Raw genomic sequence first — 15,455 nt, 5'->3', positions numbered from 1 at the left:
TTGAATGACAACACAACTATTTTGTGATGGAGTCACAAGAGGAAAAAAAAGAAAAGAAAAATACACTAGTCACAACAAGTTTCAGAATATTGGACTGGGATGAAATTCCAGGATGAACCTAAAATGCACTAGATCCTACTCAGGTGAACTGAAGTTGACCTTTTCAAAACTTTTTGTCCGACTGTTGAGTTCTTTTTGCACAACTTGCTATAACAAGGAAGAGACAAGGACATCACTTGTATGTCTTTTCTCTCATCCAGTCTCTGTTGCAACATGTTGATGACAGTAAGATCAGTGGCCACTTTCCTCTACAAAGACAAGATGCTTTCAGAGGGAAGTATCCACTAAGCTTAAAAAACAATGTCTTCAGCAGGTTGTCAAAGAGATAAAGAGACAGGAAGAGTCACAGAATGGCAGAGAAGTGGACATCCTTGAAAATGTTCATGGCTTTGCGGGAACACCTGCTCAAGCAGTTCTGTGTTTTTATCAGTGGTGGTAGTAGCAAGCCTTCCACCGCATTGTTTGTCCAGAGCAGATCCTGTTTTGAGAAACTTGCCTTGTCTGTCAGGTTGCAACAGAGAAACTGTAAGTCACAGAAATGAAATTTTTGCTTCATCCTGAGGTTTCACCCCAAAGCCAAATATCCCTAACTTTTTCCAAGTAGTGTACATGTGTTCATTTGAAAAAGTAATCAATTGATACAGCTTTGCATCTTTGGTTACAAAGTAGGTTGAATGATTTCACAGCTTTACACGGGGGGATACCGATTCACTTTTGGCCAACAGGGCTCCAGAACAGATTTAATAACATACATTCATAAAGAGTCTTAACTCGAAATAGACAAATTGGAGCATGAAATTTGAGTTAGTGTTTAAGATTTGTCAGAATTCCATGTGGCTTTTCACTACTACATGTAAAGCAAGGGTTCTCAAACTTTTTCCAAGGACCCCCTGATAATAATCGTAATGCCAATCAAACATAACTACCATGTGTACCCCAAATCAGTGATTCGCAACCAGTGTGCCGTGAGGTCATAAGGCTGCGGGAAATTATTCAATTTCACTAAATCGGGCCAAAAATTTACTTCAAATATTGTATCTTTTATTTTCTATGCCAGTGACAGAAAGAACAATTAAATGCCCTTCCACTAGACTTTTGTTTTTGTTTGGTGGTGTGCCGTGAGATTTTTCATAAATTTGTGCCTCAGCACTTCCCTAAATGCCACAGGAATTAAAAGTTTAATTTTCCAAAAACAAATTAAGAAAAAAAATGTGTAACATTATGAGAATAACTGTAATTTTCAAGAAAAAGATATGTTCACAAGAACAAATGTTTTGTCAGGCTAAAAAGTCAGAAATACAGTGGACTCACACATTTTCGCAGTGCAGCATTCACAACCTCACGTATTCATGGATTTTTTTTGGGGTGCAACCTATTCCCCGCTTATTCACATTTTTTTTGTTTGTTTTGTTTTTACAAGGCAATTATAAGGGAGCTTCAATCCGCTAAATGCGGAACGTCACGTGACCAAACCTGGAAAGCAGGTTAGCGGACTTCCTGTGTATGCTACACTAAAGAGCCTAAATATTGGATATTGTCTTGTTTGGTAGCTCTGTGGTGACGTTTGGTCACAGTCCCCTTCACCAACCACACAAGCCGGGAGGAAGTGCTTTGGCCTTTTTTTGCAAAATGTTGCCAAGTTTTCGCTATTCCCAGTCTGGCTCGTTCCCTATCCACCGCAATATGATTATATTAAAATCAAAGTTGAACCAGGGAAGAAAGTCACATTTTAAGAAGTGAATTTTAAAAATACAACTTCAACCTTCTAACATTACACACTTAACAGTGGTACCTTATGAGTTTAATTAATTCTGTGACAAAGTTCAATTTTCTCATGTCTCAAACTGTAAGCTGCAGATGTTGGGGCAGCATATCTGCAGCTCAATTGTCCCATGATCGTGAAGTAAATGTGACTATGCATGGAATACACGTTTTGTTAATTTTTTTTTTGGGGGGGGGGGATCAGATTTATGAGATACGTCATGATCATATCAGAGCTTTTAATTAGCCCAAAGCTAGGGTAGGTTGGAGTCACTGGTTTGTTATGTTTGTTTTATTGGACGTCGTTCCCCATATTGTTAGCCAAATAGCAAAATTGCCCAAGTTATTTTTAACTTAAAAAAATACCGTTTGCTAAAAATTTAGTTTTGTATTTAAAACAAAAAATGATACAACATAATTGTGCAAAATGTTTCGCAGAAACCTGGGTGTCTCCAGACTCCAGTTTGAGAACCCCTAATGTAAAGCATTGACCCCCCCCCCCCCCCGGAGGTTTGGCCAAGTTCTTTTTTTTTTTTTAAAACACTTAATAAAAACAAGAGGGCTATAGTTTCATTCAATTCATTTATGAATACAGCAGCCCCTGTAATAAATAAAACACTTGACAGCAGACGTCAAAAAGACTGATGCAAGGGTTGATGTACAAGTAACGGCAGAGGTGGCACTCCAGAAGACATTTCTTTCTTTACAAGGATTCAGCAAGGCTAAAATGCACCCCCAACCCCTCTTTACCTACAATGATCATAAAAAAATAATGCTTCTTTTAAACAATCGTTTGTCCCTTAATGTGAGGCAAAACCCCTCCCTTTATCCTCTCCTTTACAGACTTGGGCAGGTCTCAGATCAGTCTTGGACACCCACACAGCCACTCTTGAGTTCTCCATCTCTGACAAAATTCTGTCTCCTAATGATTGCATTAACACTGGAAAGGCCCACAGTACAGACACACATACATTCAAAGATCAGTCTCTCTCACACACACACACACACACACACACACACAAAAGCACTGCACTTTGTGGTCAAGCTGGTGGCTAAGAGGACAAGTTTCTTGAAACTTTTTTTCCTGTAAATTTCACAGACACTACAGTGAACCCCCACCTTTCTGTGGATCTCGGTGTATTTTTGTGCTCTTTTCGTAATGCCCCAAGATTACGCCAAAGCCCTGGCTAATAGGAAAGCAGTAATTGGTGTCGAGAAAGTACACTATTCACAAAAAGTTAGGGATATTGGGCTTTCAAGTGAAATTTCACGATGAGCCTAAAATGCACTATAACCTTTACAGATTAACTTAGTTTGACCTCTAAACTCCTGAATGCACATGTCCGACGGTGTTTGATGCATGACAATTTCCAAGGACGTCGTCTTCTGTTCCTTTCTGTGACTCCCCCAGTCACACTCCAAGCTCAGCGGCCACCTCCCTCTGAGGACATCCTGTCTGAAGCCTTGCTACAGTGTCATCAACAGGTTGCAACAGAGAGTCTGGAAAAGTCACAGAAAGACATAGAAGTGTACGAACTTGGAAATGTTCATGTATCAAACACCTGTTGTGGACTGTGCCATTCGGCTCCTTGTTAGAGCTCAATATCTCAAACTTTTTGAGAGTAGTGTATTTTGAAGTAAGACATCTTGACTGGTCTTTGTATGCCAGGAGAGGAGTTGAGTTTAGCTTGGATTGTTCGCAGGTAGTCTTGTTTGCGCTAACGTTTCGTCTCGTCTCACTGTTTCCAATGCGTTTTTTATGGGTCGCTTCGTATTTTCTAGTACACCTTGGTATTTGTGCTCGTGATTGTGGGTATCATTCCGTTTCATGTAAGCTCTCCAGTTCAACACGTTTTTAGAGGTGCTGTATAATAAAGTTATCATTATTACCTCCAGTGCATTTTGAATAAGTCAATTAATCTGTAAGCCATTTATTTTTCAGGGCAATAATATAAGATGTGTTTGAAATGAGACAAGTTTTGAGTTGGCACCACCATTGGCGTCAGGACTCCGTCCCTATCCCACGTGAATTGCGGGGGTTGACTATAATTGTAATGTATCTTGTGGTTGTCTGCACCCGTAGCGATGTTTTTCAAGCTGAGGTGACGTTGGGTTGCTGTTGGCTTGCGTCGAGCTGAGGATGAGTCTGTGGGGCCTTCGGGTGTTGCTGCTGCTGCTGGAGCAGAGGCTGCACTTCAGGCGGGAGCCCAGCCGCCAGCTGCTGGGGGGGCTGTGAGGGTTGAGGGAGTGGCGGTGTCGGGCCTGCCGACCCACCCGCCGACTGGGCAGGAAGCTGCGAGAGCTGCTCGCTGTTTGCCAGAGATTTCAACACAGCGTTCTCTCGCTCCAGCACAGAGTTCCTCTCGAAGAGCTCTTTGATCTGCTCCTTTAAGACCTCCACTTCCTCACGTACAGCGTACATCAGATGGCTTTTCACCAGGTCCTGACGGCAAAAAGAAGAGACAGTGCGTCTGATATAGTGATACCTTGACACGAGGTTAATTCTTTCCATGACCAAGTTTGGAACTCAATATCAAATCAAAAATCCCCATTGAAATGAACTGAAATGTCAATAATCTGTCCCCGCGCCAAAAAAACGAGGCAACTGGATTCTTCTTCTTTGTTGAAAACAACATCCTGACATCTCTCCCACAAAGGTTGTCTCATTCCACGTGCAGAGCTGTTTTGCCACCAGGGAGGTGAACGACCAGTTGGTATGCAAAATGGTCATTCTTCAGTCACGCCTGGCAACAATAACCCTATTGTTAATGCCTTCAGGGGACACACACACCAGAGCCACAAAATGTAAAACGGAAAGCCTTTTGGATTGAAGTTGAAACATGTTCACAAAAAAAAGCCCAATTGCCTCATTTTAACCTTTGCTGATTACCATGACCTGGATTAATGATAATCTACCCAGATATTTTTCGGTTACATTTTTAATAAAGAAAAAATTGCACTGTATTTTATAAAAACATAAAACCAAACTGAGACTGTAAAGAAACAAGCTGTTTTTATTAAGTGTAATTACTGTACATTGGGACAAGCTGAAAGTCACAGCAAGTGCCTTCAAGAGGCATGGACTTTAATGTGACATCAGAAGTTGGAGTCGAAGTGGCCAGTTCGTCTGAGTGTGAGCATCTGGTTATGCGTTTTGGCTTATGCTACGTTCAGACCGGACATATTCTGAACCATTTTCATGCGACGTGATTAGATATTAAGTCAATGCAAACACGTAAATAGGCGTGTATCAGTGCCAGGTGACACGTATGACGTTACGCGAGTGGGATGAGCATGTGAAAATTCACTTATTCGCCCATTCACTCCGGTTCAGGAATTTGAACTTCACCCCACAAATCACATTGCGATAGCCAATTGGCTTGGAAAAAGGTGAGCTGAGGGCTAGCCGAGGGACAGGGCGTACTGCTGGACATCGTGGCCGCTTACTGCGCAACGTTACTGGCTGCTAGAGTTGCGGGGCAGCGGGGCTACAAGCGGAGAAGCATGAAGCAGGGGGAGGGGAAAAGTCACTCTTGCGTGGCCGCTCACAGTGCACTGTTGTCGGCGTGCTCCGAACCACTGAAGGGCACAGAAGTGGGAGGAGCTTATCAATGTGGTGCAAATGAAGCGAATGAGCATTCAGTGTGTATAAATAGCTCCCATGATTAAAGTTGTGCAAGTAATGTGAGGCGAAAGTTCGCTTCGCATCCCGTGTGAACGTAGCATTACTGTGGCTCCTTGCAAGCGCTCATTTTGTATTTGTCTGTTTTTCCTGTTTAATAAACAGCTGAAAGCGCATCGGGGTCTCCTTGCCCAGATGCAAGGGTATTTATTAAATTACCTTAATTTTTCCGTTTTTTTCTCACTTCACTCTAGCAGCAGTGCATCTGAAGCTCACTAATATATATAATATCGTGCAGCCCTAATGTATATTATTTATTTATAGAAATATGATATCATGCATGTAAACATGAACGAAGCCCAAACACCGTCCATTGTCATCTTTGGTGACTGTGGACCGTGACATCTTGTGTTTAAAAATAGACATTGTAGACGTTTGAAGTTCCTATGGGTGCTTTGAAACAGTCACCTTCCTCATTCTCCCGAACGAGATGGAAGTGCTTTTACTGGATTTGCCGAATGCGTAAGTAGTTTGCGCTTTACCAGATTGCGCTGAACATTGCATGGTGCCCATGTCTACGGGGCAAACTGAGCAATTTATCTGCATTTTGGAAACCTTACCGATGTATGTAATACTTTGCCGAGATCACCTTACTCACTTGTACAACTCTAAATGACAAAAGAAAGAGAGAGAGAGCTGGAAATGCCATTTTTTCCCCCAAAATATTACACTAAGTATTTTTCTTAAAAGACAAAACAAAAAGGGGCATTATATTAAAAATGTGCCTTGTATTCTCAAAAACATAGGACTTTCTGTACTAATACACCTTTTGTTCTTTACTTGTCCTGTTCAGCTACATGGCCATGCAGAATGGTGGATCTGTATGTCTTTTTTGCTGGAACAGTTTTGCTGTGCAACAGGGGAGTTTTAAATACTTCCTCTGCTCAATTTATTGTTTTGTATTTATTTTATTTTTTAAATCATCCATCCATCCATCCATTTTCTGAGCCGCTTCTCCTCACTAGGGTCGCGGGCGTGCTGGAGCCTATCCCAGCTATCATCGGGCAGGAGGCGGGGTACACCCTGAACTGGTTGCCAGCCAATCGCAGGGCACATAGAAACAAACAACCATTCGCACTCACAGTCATGCCTACGGGCAATTTAGAGTCTCCAATTCATGCATGTTTTTTGGGATGTGGGAGGAAACCGGAGTGCCCGGAGAAAACCCACGCAGGCACGGGGAGAACATGCAAACTCCACACAGGCGGGGACGGGGATTGAACCCCGCACCTCAGAACTGTGAGGCTGACGCTCTAACCAGTCGGCCACCGTGCCGCTTTTTAAATCATTCTGGTGTTTATTGAAAATGCAGCCGAAGAGAAAACAGTTTTGGGGGATAGACAGAGGGGTACTGCAGAACAATCGTTAGTCTAGACTGCCTAAAAGTAACGTTACAAAGTCAAATCGTGTTCCTATTTGTGGAAGGGGGGTGGGTTACACCTGTTGAGAACGTGCAACGACTTTAAAAAAATAAAAATAAAAAAAGAAAAGACATTCACACAGGCATGTCAGATTTATGTGATATGTCACAATCATAGAGTTTTGAATTGACCCAAATCTACAGTAAATTAGGGAGGCTTAATTGGTTTAGTATAGTTTGTTTCACTGGCGCGGTGGTCCCCATATACGGGTATGAGGTTCTTCCACCCCCCCCCCCCAATATGATGATAACCGCAAAGGAAAAATGGATGGATGGACAACATAATTTATTGTAAATATTTTTTGAGGAATCTCAGGGGTCGAGGAGTCACAGTTTGTGAACCAGCATCTTAAAGTTACATCATCAGTAAGAATTCAGGTTGTGTCCAGTTAAACGGATTCACATCTGGATAGTAAAGATGGGTCTAAATTTCCTTCATCAGTGACAGGGAAAATTTTGAATAAATTGAATAGTATATATCAAGTTATTTTTAAGGTGGCACGACTGTTTAGCACATCTGCCTCACAGTTCTGAGGACCGGGGTTCGAATCCCGGCACCACCTGTGTGGAGTTTGCATGTTCTCCCCGTGCCTGCGTGAGTTTCCTCCGGGTGCTCCGGTTTCCTTCCACATCCCAAAAACATTCAAGGTAGGTTTAATTGGAAACTCTAAATTTACCGTAGGTGTGAATGTGAGCGCAAATGGTACTTTGTTTATATGTGCCCTGCGATTGGCTGGCAACCAGTTCAGGGTGTACCCCGCCTCTCGCCCGATGATAGCTGGGATAGGCTCCAGCGCGCCCGCGACCCTAGTGAGGATAAGCGGAATGGAAGATGAATGAAAGTTATTTTTAAATGTTTATTTGTAGTTGAATATGTGAAGCTCTCTCTAAATGTTCTGAACCACTCTTTGGATGCCAGTGTCATATGCCATCCTGAGAAGGGGTCACAATATATTTTATTTAGCTCAACTTCCCATAGTTGATGTCAGATATCTTATCAATTATTACCACTATTATGCCACTATTATCTCTGCTGGAGTTGCGCTGACATGCGCAACATTTTAAATTTGAAGCAAGTACTCACCATGGCCTGCTCTATTTTATTATCAATGGCAACAATATTGGTTCCAGAGGCACTGTAACAAAGAAAGAATAAAAAAACACAGGTCAGCATTGATGGACAGTACAAATGACAGAGACAAATGATGAAGGAAACATAATTTGGGGATTTCAACAACTTCCACAAACAATCATTACTCATTTGGGTAAGATACAACTCATCAAATGTGGGTCAGATACTTGGGTCTAGATTCATACAAATAATGCACATTCCCAGTTCGTGGTGGGAGCCACACCAATCCAACACATCCTGAGATATAAATCCAAAAGGTTTGAAGCAATTTTAATACTCAGAGCCTTTGAAGCCATCAGGTTTGCAGTCGTGCAGCCAATGATTACCTGCTGGATGGGCGACGGGACAGCACCAGGCTTGTCCCACCCTGGGCCGGACCAGCGGGACAGCATGGAACCTTGTAGGAAAATCTACACAGCATGCTTTTGTCTGCCAGCACCGACCGCTTGGTGGGCAGTTGAGAAAAAGAGGGCCACGGTGGCGGACGGGAGGCATTTAGTGGGTGTAACTGTGACCGCATTTAGAATAAAGAAACATGAACCCACCACTAGAGAGAGTGAGAGAGATTGGCTGTGTTTGAAATCGCTCCCTAGTCACGACAGTAGGTACGGAAAGTATTCAGACCCCCTTAAAATTTTCACTCGGTTATATTGCAACCATTTGGTAAAATCATTTAAGTTTTTTTTCCCCCTCAATAATGTATATACAGCATTCCATATTGACAGAAAAAAACTGAATTGTTGAAATTTTTGCAGTTTAAAAAAAAAAAGAAAAACTGAAATATCACACAGCCATAAGTATTCAGACCCTTTGCTGTGACACTCATATTTAACTCCGGTGCTGTCCATTTCTTCTGATCATCCTTGAGATGGTTCTACACCTTCATTGGATTCCAGCTGTGTTTGATTCTACTGATTGGACTTGATTAGGAAAGCCACACACGTCTATATAAGACCTTACAGCTCACAGTGCATGTCAGAGCAAATGAGAATCATGAGGTCAAAGGAACTGCCTGAAGAGCTCAGAAACAGAATTGTGGCAAGGCACAGATCTGGCCAAGCTTACAATTTTTTTTTTGCTGCACTTAAGGTTCCTAAGAGCACAGTGGCCTCCATCACCATTCCCAAAAAGACTCATGGCTGTATTAGCTCAAAAGGGTGCTTCTACTAAATACTGAGGAAAGGGTTTGAATACTTATGGCTGTGGGATATTTCAGTTTTTTTTTTGTTTTTTTTTTTTTAAATCTGCAAACATTTCAACAATTCTGTTTTTTTCTGTCAATATGGGGTGCTGTGTGTACTTTATGAGGGAAAAAATGATTGATTTTAACAAATGGCTGCAATATAACAGAGGGAAAAATTTAAGGGGGTCTGAATACTTTCCATACCCACTGTATATAGTGAGTTCGTTGTTTTGTAGTAACTTTTTTTTACCCCAAGTACCACCTAAAAAAATACTTAACTCACCAAGTGTCCGCATCGTGAACAACATTATATACAATACAGTAGGCCATAGGGTTAATCACAAATGAGACAGGTTTTATTCCAAAAGGTTATTGGCATAATATATAATTATAGGCAGTCACTGTAACATTACGCAGTTTAAACATTAATAGTTAAGACTGAAAAAATAAAAATTAATCTCTCTGACAAGTCTTTTGCCACTTCCTTGTCATTTTCAGCCAGAAATATAACCATTCATCAAATAAAAATCCACTTTAATTTGCCAAAATATGAATACTTTACGGCTCAACTGAACATCAAGTTAAATGTAGATTCTAACTTGACAGAACTTGCTGTTGGTGTTTTTTGTTTTGTTTTTTAATTTCACACGATAAAAGATGCCTTTTTTTCCCATTTGAAAATGTCTTGACTGCTGATGAATGAAACTTGACTACCCTCTACTGGTCATAAAGATGATAGTAAATATGGATATTTCTATTAGTTGACACAAGCCAATCCAACATTGATATTGTAGTAAACCCCGTGTTTTTCCTGCACATAAAATATGGAGGGGACTGCCTCTGCCTAATATCCGGTCACCTCCGGCTCTATATCTCTGACATCACTGAAACAGATATTTTATTTTATTTTTTAAGTTTTGCACTAAGGTGGGTGTCATTTACTTGTAACTGCAACCATAGTATTGCAGTGTGGCAGAGTATCAGAGACACTGCAAATGTGTCAGGACGATTTGTTAGATTTTTAAACAGGTTAAAAAAATTTTTTTATAATTTGTTTCTGTAACTATGAACATCCTATTTCTTCCAAAAAATATCAGGCCAACATTAGTAAAGTGACGGTTAAAATCACTGTAACTTACTGTGATTTTAAGCGTAATTTACACTGATTACTTCTTCCTAATGTTTTTCAAATGATTGCAAAGGTAAGCCTACTATTTTTTTCCTGTACTGTACGGCACTGCTGTGACAACTCAGCCTCAGCACAAACATACACACAGTGTCACTCATGACAGTAGATTCAGACTTCAACGGTCTACTGATGATGATGTCTGATACAGTAGTTTTCCCCCCAACCTTAATGAAGCCAAGGCAAATATTTTACATTAGAAAAATCCCACTGCAAAAATCCCAACAAACAAAATTGTCACCAAGTATAGCGTTCCCCTGCATATTCGCATTTCAAGACTTGCTGATTCAGCTATTCGCAGATTTGTTTAGAACCTATTCTCCGTTATTGTTACCGTTTTTGTGCTCAGGCCATAACCCTGTTAAATATAAAGTTATTTCTTTCACCGCCATTTTCTGGCATCTTTTTGCCAAAGAGCTTTATTGAAGTGAGTTTAGGAGCTTTATTTAGATAGGCCTTGCACTGTATAATACTGTATAAACGAGCTTTGCCGCCATCTTGTAGCAACGATAGAAAATTATAAATGCAAATTAGAATAAGAATTTTCGCTATTCGTGGCAGGGCTTAGCTCGTATCACCCGCAAATAGCGGGGGAACATTGTATACTGAAATAATGATGATCAATTTACTGATTAAGACCTTGTGTGAATTCTAGGCCTGTTTAGTATAATATAAAACATTCTTTTCTATGAATGACACACAGGCTAATAGTACATTACATCCTGTCCTCAAGTGGCATACATGAACAAAGATACATTACTTGTAGTCAATAAATGTACATGTTGGCACCAACTAAGTGAAATTGGATAAACTCCCGCGGAACACCTGAATGGCAGGTGCTTGGAAATCACTGCTAATAAAAAGGTCCATGTGGCCTACGTGGGAGCAGCATTTTCCTCCAGTTTAACTGTCTTATCCCAGCACCAGAAATCAAGTCAAGCTTATAAAAATATAATTTTGGATTCAGTCCGCACAGAGGTTGATAAAAAAGCAGCCCATTACTTTAAAACACCCAATTATTTCTCCCTTTCAGGACAAGATGTTCCGTTCTTTAATGCCCTCCATTTTATGGGAGTGAGGTCAGCATGGCTTTTGTTAGACTGTAGTCAAGAGGCTGTGCTTGAAGGGGCTACACAATGTTCACCCATCAAAGTGTCACATCATTTGTCCTATATGACTGACTTAATTGGAGACGACTGACAATGACGTGTGCTAAGTCATTGCACAATGAAAAAGGCAAGTATGGTGACTGAGACATTGAGTGACTCTCAACCAAAAGATAAACATACACACACACACACACACCTCACATAAATCACATACAGGAATTTACACTATCGGAGCCAGAAGTGCCTCACTCATATTTCACATAAATGATAGTATAGGAGCCCCTAAGAGCCCCTCCCCAAAATGGTTACATAACCAAATGTTACAGGATGTCTGAGTTTGTTGTCACATTTTTGTCGGGCCAATTATATACTACTTGTGCACTCACTGTAGTAGTCTCACCACGCTGCACTATTTGCATATCTGTTGTTGACCAATACTGGCCACTCAGGCCAGAGTAGCATCTGCCCCATTTGCACACTGACTGAGGAGTATCTGCAACATTTGCACAATCAACATTGTCCCAGATTATCACGCTACTAGTCACTTTAAACTGCATACATACTTGAAGTCTCGGCGCCCTTTGCACAATGGTCATTGCATCGGACTATTGCAAGATTAGTCATTCAAACTGCTCTAAGTGCTAGAGGACTCTGCATCTTTTTGCACAATAGTCAAAAAAAAAATTGTACCAGCATTACCAGATAACTAGCAACCCTTTATTGCTCAGTGATTGTTTTTCTCAATGTCTTTAAATCTCAAAAGTGTTCTGTCAATTGACTGTCTGTTGTCGTACTTGAGCGGCTCCAACTACCGGAGACAAATTCCTTGTGTTTTTTTTGGACATACTTGGCAAATAAAGATGATTCTGATTCTGATACACAAACTAGAATTTAACATATTTCAAATCTCTTACCTCATTGAAATAAAAACACTAACAAAACATTTTGTAACGTATTTAAACTAGAAATATATCCCTCTGTGGTATGGACTAATTCAACAGAATGTAAAGAATTAAATAAAATGTGCATAGTTTTTAAGCTTTAATTCATTGCGTGGTTTGGCTACCAGGGGGCAGTATAATAAATGCATACTGTAGGTACACAAAGAAAACGGTCAGAAGTGCTCAATAAGCTGCAGTAATACAGTCTCCTCCAAAGGTATTGGAACATTAAGGTCAATTCCTTTGTTTTTGTTTTGTATACTGAAGACATTTGGGTTTCAGATAAAAAGATGAATATGAGACAAAAGTTCAGAATTCCAGGTTTTATTTCATGGTATTTACATCTAGTTGTGTTAAACAACTCAGGACAGAGCACTTTTTTTTTTCTTTGAAGCCACCCTCAAGTGAGCAAAAGTATTGGACCAGACAAATTAACTTAAAGTGAATAACATTTAGGCGGCACTGTGGCCGACTGGTTAGAGCGTCAGCCTCACAGTTCTGAGGACCGGGGTTCAATCCTCGGCCCCGCCTGTGTGGAGTTTGCATGTTCTCCCCGTGCCTGCGTGGCTTTACGCCGGGAACTCCGGTTTCCTCCCACATCCCAAAAACATGCATTAATTGGAGACTCTAAATTGCCCGTAGGCATGACTGTGAGTGCAAATGATTGTTTGTTTCTATGTGCCCTGCGATTGGCTGGCAACCAGTTCAGGGTTTACCCCGCCTCCTGCCCGATGACAGCATTTCTTCATTTGAAATGCTTTGCCAGACATTTACTGAAGCCTCTTTCAGTTCTTGTTTGTTTCTGGGGGGGGGGGGGTTCTCCCTTCAGTATCCTCTTCAGGAGGTAAAATGCATGCTCTGTTGGGTTAAGGTCCGGTGACTGACTTGGCCAACTAAGACCATTTTTTGTGTCTTCAAATGTCTTCAGTATACAACAAAAACAAAGGAACTGACCTTGCCGTTCCAATACGTTTGGAGGGGACAGTAATAAAAAAAAAAAAAAAAAAATAAATAAAAAAATAATCTAAACAATTACAATGGCCGTCAATTATCGAAGGATTTTTGCTATTAGCGATCCGGCCCGGTCCCTGCCCTCCGCGAATAGAGGGGTCCACTGTATTGTCTGTCTATATACAGTGGGTACGGAAAGTATTCAGACCCCCTTAAATTTTTCACTCTTATATTGCAGCCATTTGCTAAAATCATTTAAGTTTACCTTTACCTCATTAATGTACACACAGAACCCCATATTGACAGAAAAAAATTTTAATTGTTGACATTTTTGCAATTTATAAAAAAAAAAAAAAATAAATAAAAAAAAAAAATAGAAATATCACACAGCCATACATATTCAAACCCTTTGCTCAGTATTTAGTAGAAGCACCCTTTTGATGAGCCATGATGAGTCTTTTTGGGAATGATGATGGAGGCCACTGTGCTCTTAGGAACCTTGAGTGCAGCAAAAAAATAAAATAAAATTGTAAGCTTGGCCAAATCTGTGCCTTGCCACAATTCTGTCTCTGAGCTCTTCAGGCAGTTCCTTTGACCTCATGATTCTCATTTGCTCTGACATGCACTGTGAGCTGTAAGGTCTTATATAGACAGGTCTGTGGCTTTCCTAATCAAGTCCAATCAGTAGAATCAAACACAGCTGGAATCCAATGAAGGTGTAGAACCATCTCAAGGATGATCAGAAGCAACAGACAGCACCTGAGTTAAATATGAGTGTCACAGCAAAGGGTCTGAATACTTATGGCTGTGTGATATTTGAGTTTTTCTTTTTTCATAGATCTGCAAAAAAATTCAACAATTCCGTTTTTTCTGTCAATATGGGGTGCTGTGTGTACATTAATGGGGAAGAAATGAGCTTAAATGAGTTTAGCACATGGCTGCAATATAACAGAGTGAAAAATTTAAGGGGGTCTGAATACTTTCCGTCCCAACTGTATGTAGCATCGCTTGTGTTCAAATATCAGTTGCTTAAAAATGTGCGACATCAATGCTAGTTATGTTAGCCAATTTGTGGCGTTTTGAATTGTGTGTCTTAATTCTCTGAGATGAACCTTTTATGACGTCAAAAAAGGATGTGATGAGATGGTGTGTCAATATTGGATAAGGCTATAACTGACCACCTGAGTGGAAGAATTTGACCTCTTGGAGGCGCTGTAGAGTTCCTCTGGCTATTAACAATTCTTTTGAAGTTGTTTATTCCTTGGCAAAAATGCCAAAAACATTTTTAACCTTAAGTGACTGATGACATTTAACTACAGTCAACATATACTGACTGACTGTTGTGGTTGTTTTCTTCTTCAGCACAGCAACAGCATGAAAACCTCTGACAGGTTAAATGACTTTCCCCTCAATGAGGAGTTTCTATTTTGCCACATTTTATGATAAACCCCACATAACACAACAGCTTGGTGAGGTGTAAATCACAGCACCGGTACACAGCAGTTGATAGATAGAGCTGCTCGACCAATTAACAAAAGGCTAACTTCAATGGCCCAAAAAGATCTACACAGGCCAGAAATGTTTCATGGTCTTTAAAATGATTACATATTTGATTGAAAATACATTAGGAAACATTGAAACAAGCAGGAATGGTGATCAAGTCAAAACTATATTGGGACAGCATCTGGAACTGAGAGTAGAACTTCCAGGAATAGCTGGCACAAGGCAAATACATTTGAAGCAACAGCGTGAATGACATGTTTTGCAGAGCAAAAGACAGAAAGTCAGAGAGAGCAAGTCAGAGAGAGCTTGGCAAGACTGCGTCTCCTGACACACATGATCTTGTTTAAGCCTCCAGATCTCATGTCAAACTAACAAAGAGCTTGTTTGAGTGGCTGACTTTCGAAACAAAACTCGCAGTGTAACTCACTGGGTCGGAGCAGTGTACAAAGTAAACAGTGGTCACGTATTTAAGGTCAAGCACCCGCAAGGGGCTACTGGGATAAGAGACTGCTAATGAGGATATTAAC

The 15,455-nt window shown here is 40.6% G+C and overlaps 1 protein-coding gene across 6 annotated transcripts in view; it reads right to left on the bottom strand.

Moving 5' to 3' along the window:
• Positions 1-2,384: 2,384 nt before the first annotated feature.
• Positions 2,385-15,455, bottom strand: part of LOC133489561 (TSC22 domain family protein 2-like) — a 44,049-nt gene continuing 30,978 nt past the window's right edge. For 2 of the 6 annotated variants that reach the window (XM_061798778.1, XM_061798779.1), the window contains 2 exons: positions 8,008-8,059; positions 2,385-4,264 (listed from right to left, as the gene is read on the bottom strand). In XM_061798778.1, coding sequence (XP_061654762.1) covers positions 3,914-4,264; positions 8,008-8,059 — 403 coding nt within the window. In that variant the 3' untranslated portion in view covers positions 2,385-3,913. The remainder of the gene's footprint in view (positions 4,265-8,007; positions 8,060-15,455) is intronic. The other 4 variants (XR_009791965.1, XR_009791967.1, XR_009791966.1 and 1 more) reach the window with 2 other exon arrangements.

Source organism: Phyllopteryx taeniolatus, chromosome 14 (assembly GCF_024500385.1).
Source record: "Phyllopteryx taeniolatus isolate TA_2022b chromosome 14, UOR_Ptae_1.2, whole genome shotgun sequence".
NCBI classification, from domain to species: Eukaryota; Metazoa; Chordata; class Actinopteri; order Syngnathiformes; family Syngnathidae; genus Phyllopteryx; species Phyllopteryx taeniolatus.
The sequence above is the reverse complement of the archived record's forward strand: the minus strand, read 5'-3'. Positions and strand labels throughout refer to the sequence as shown.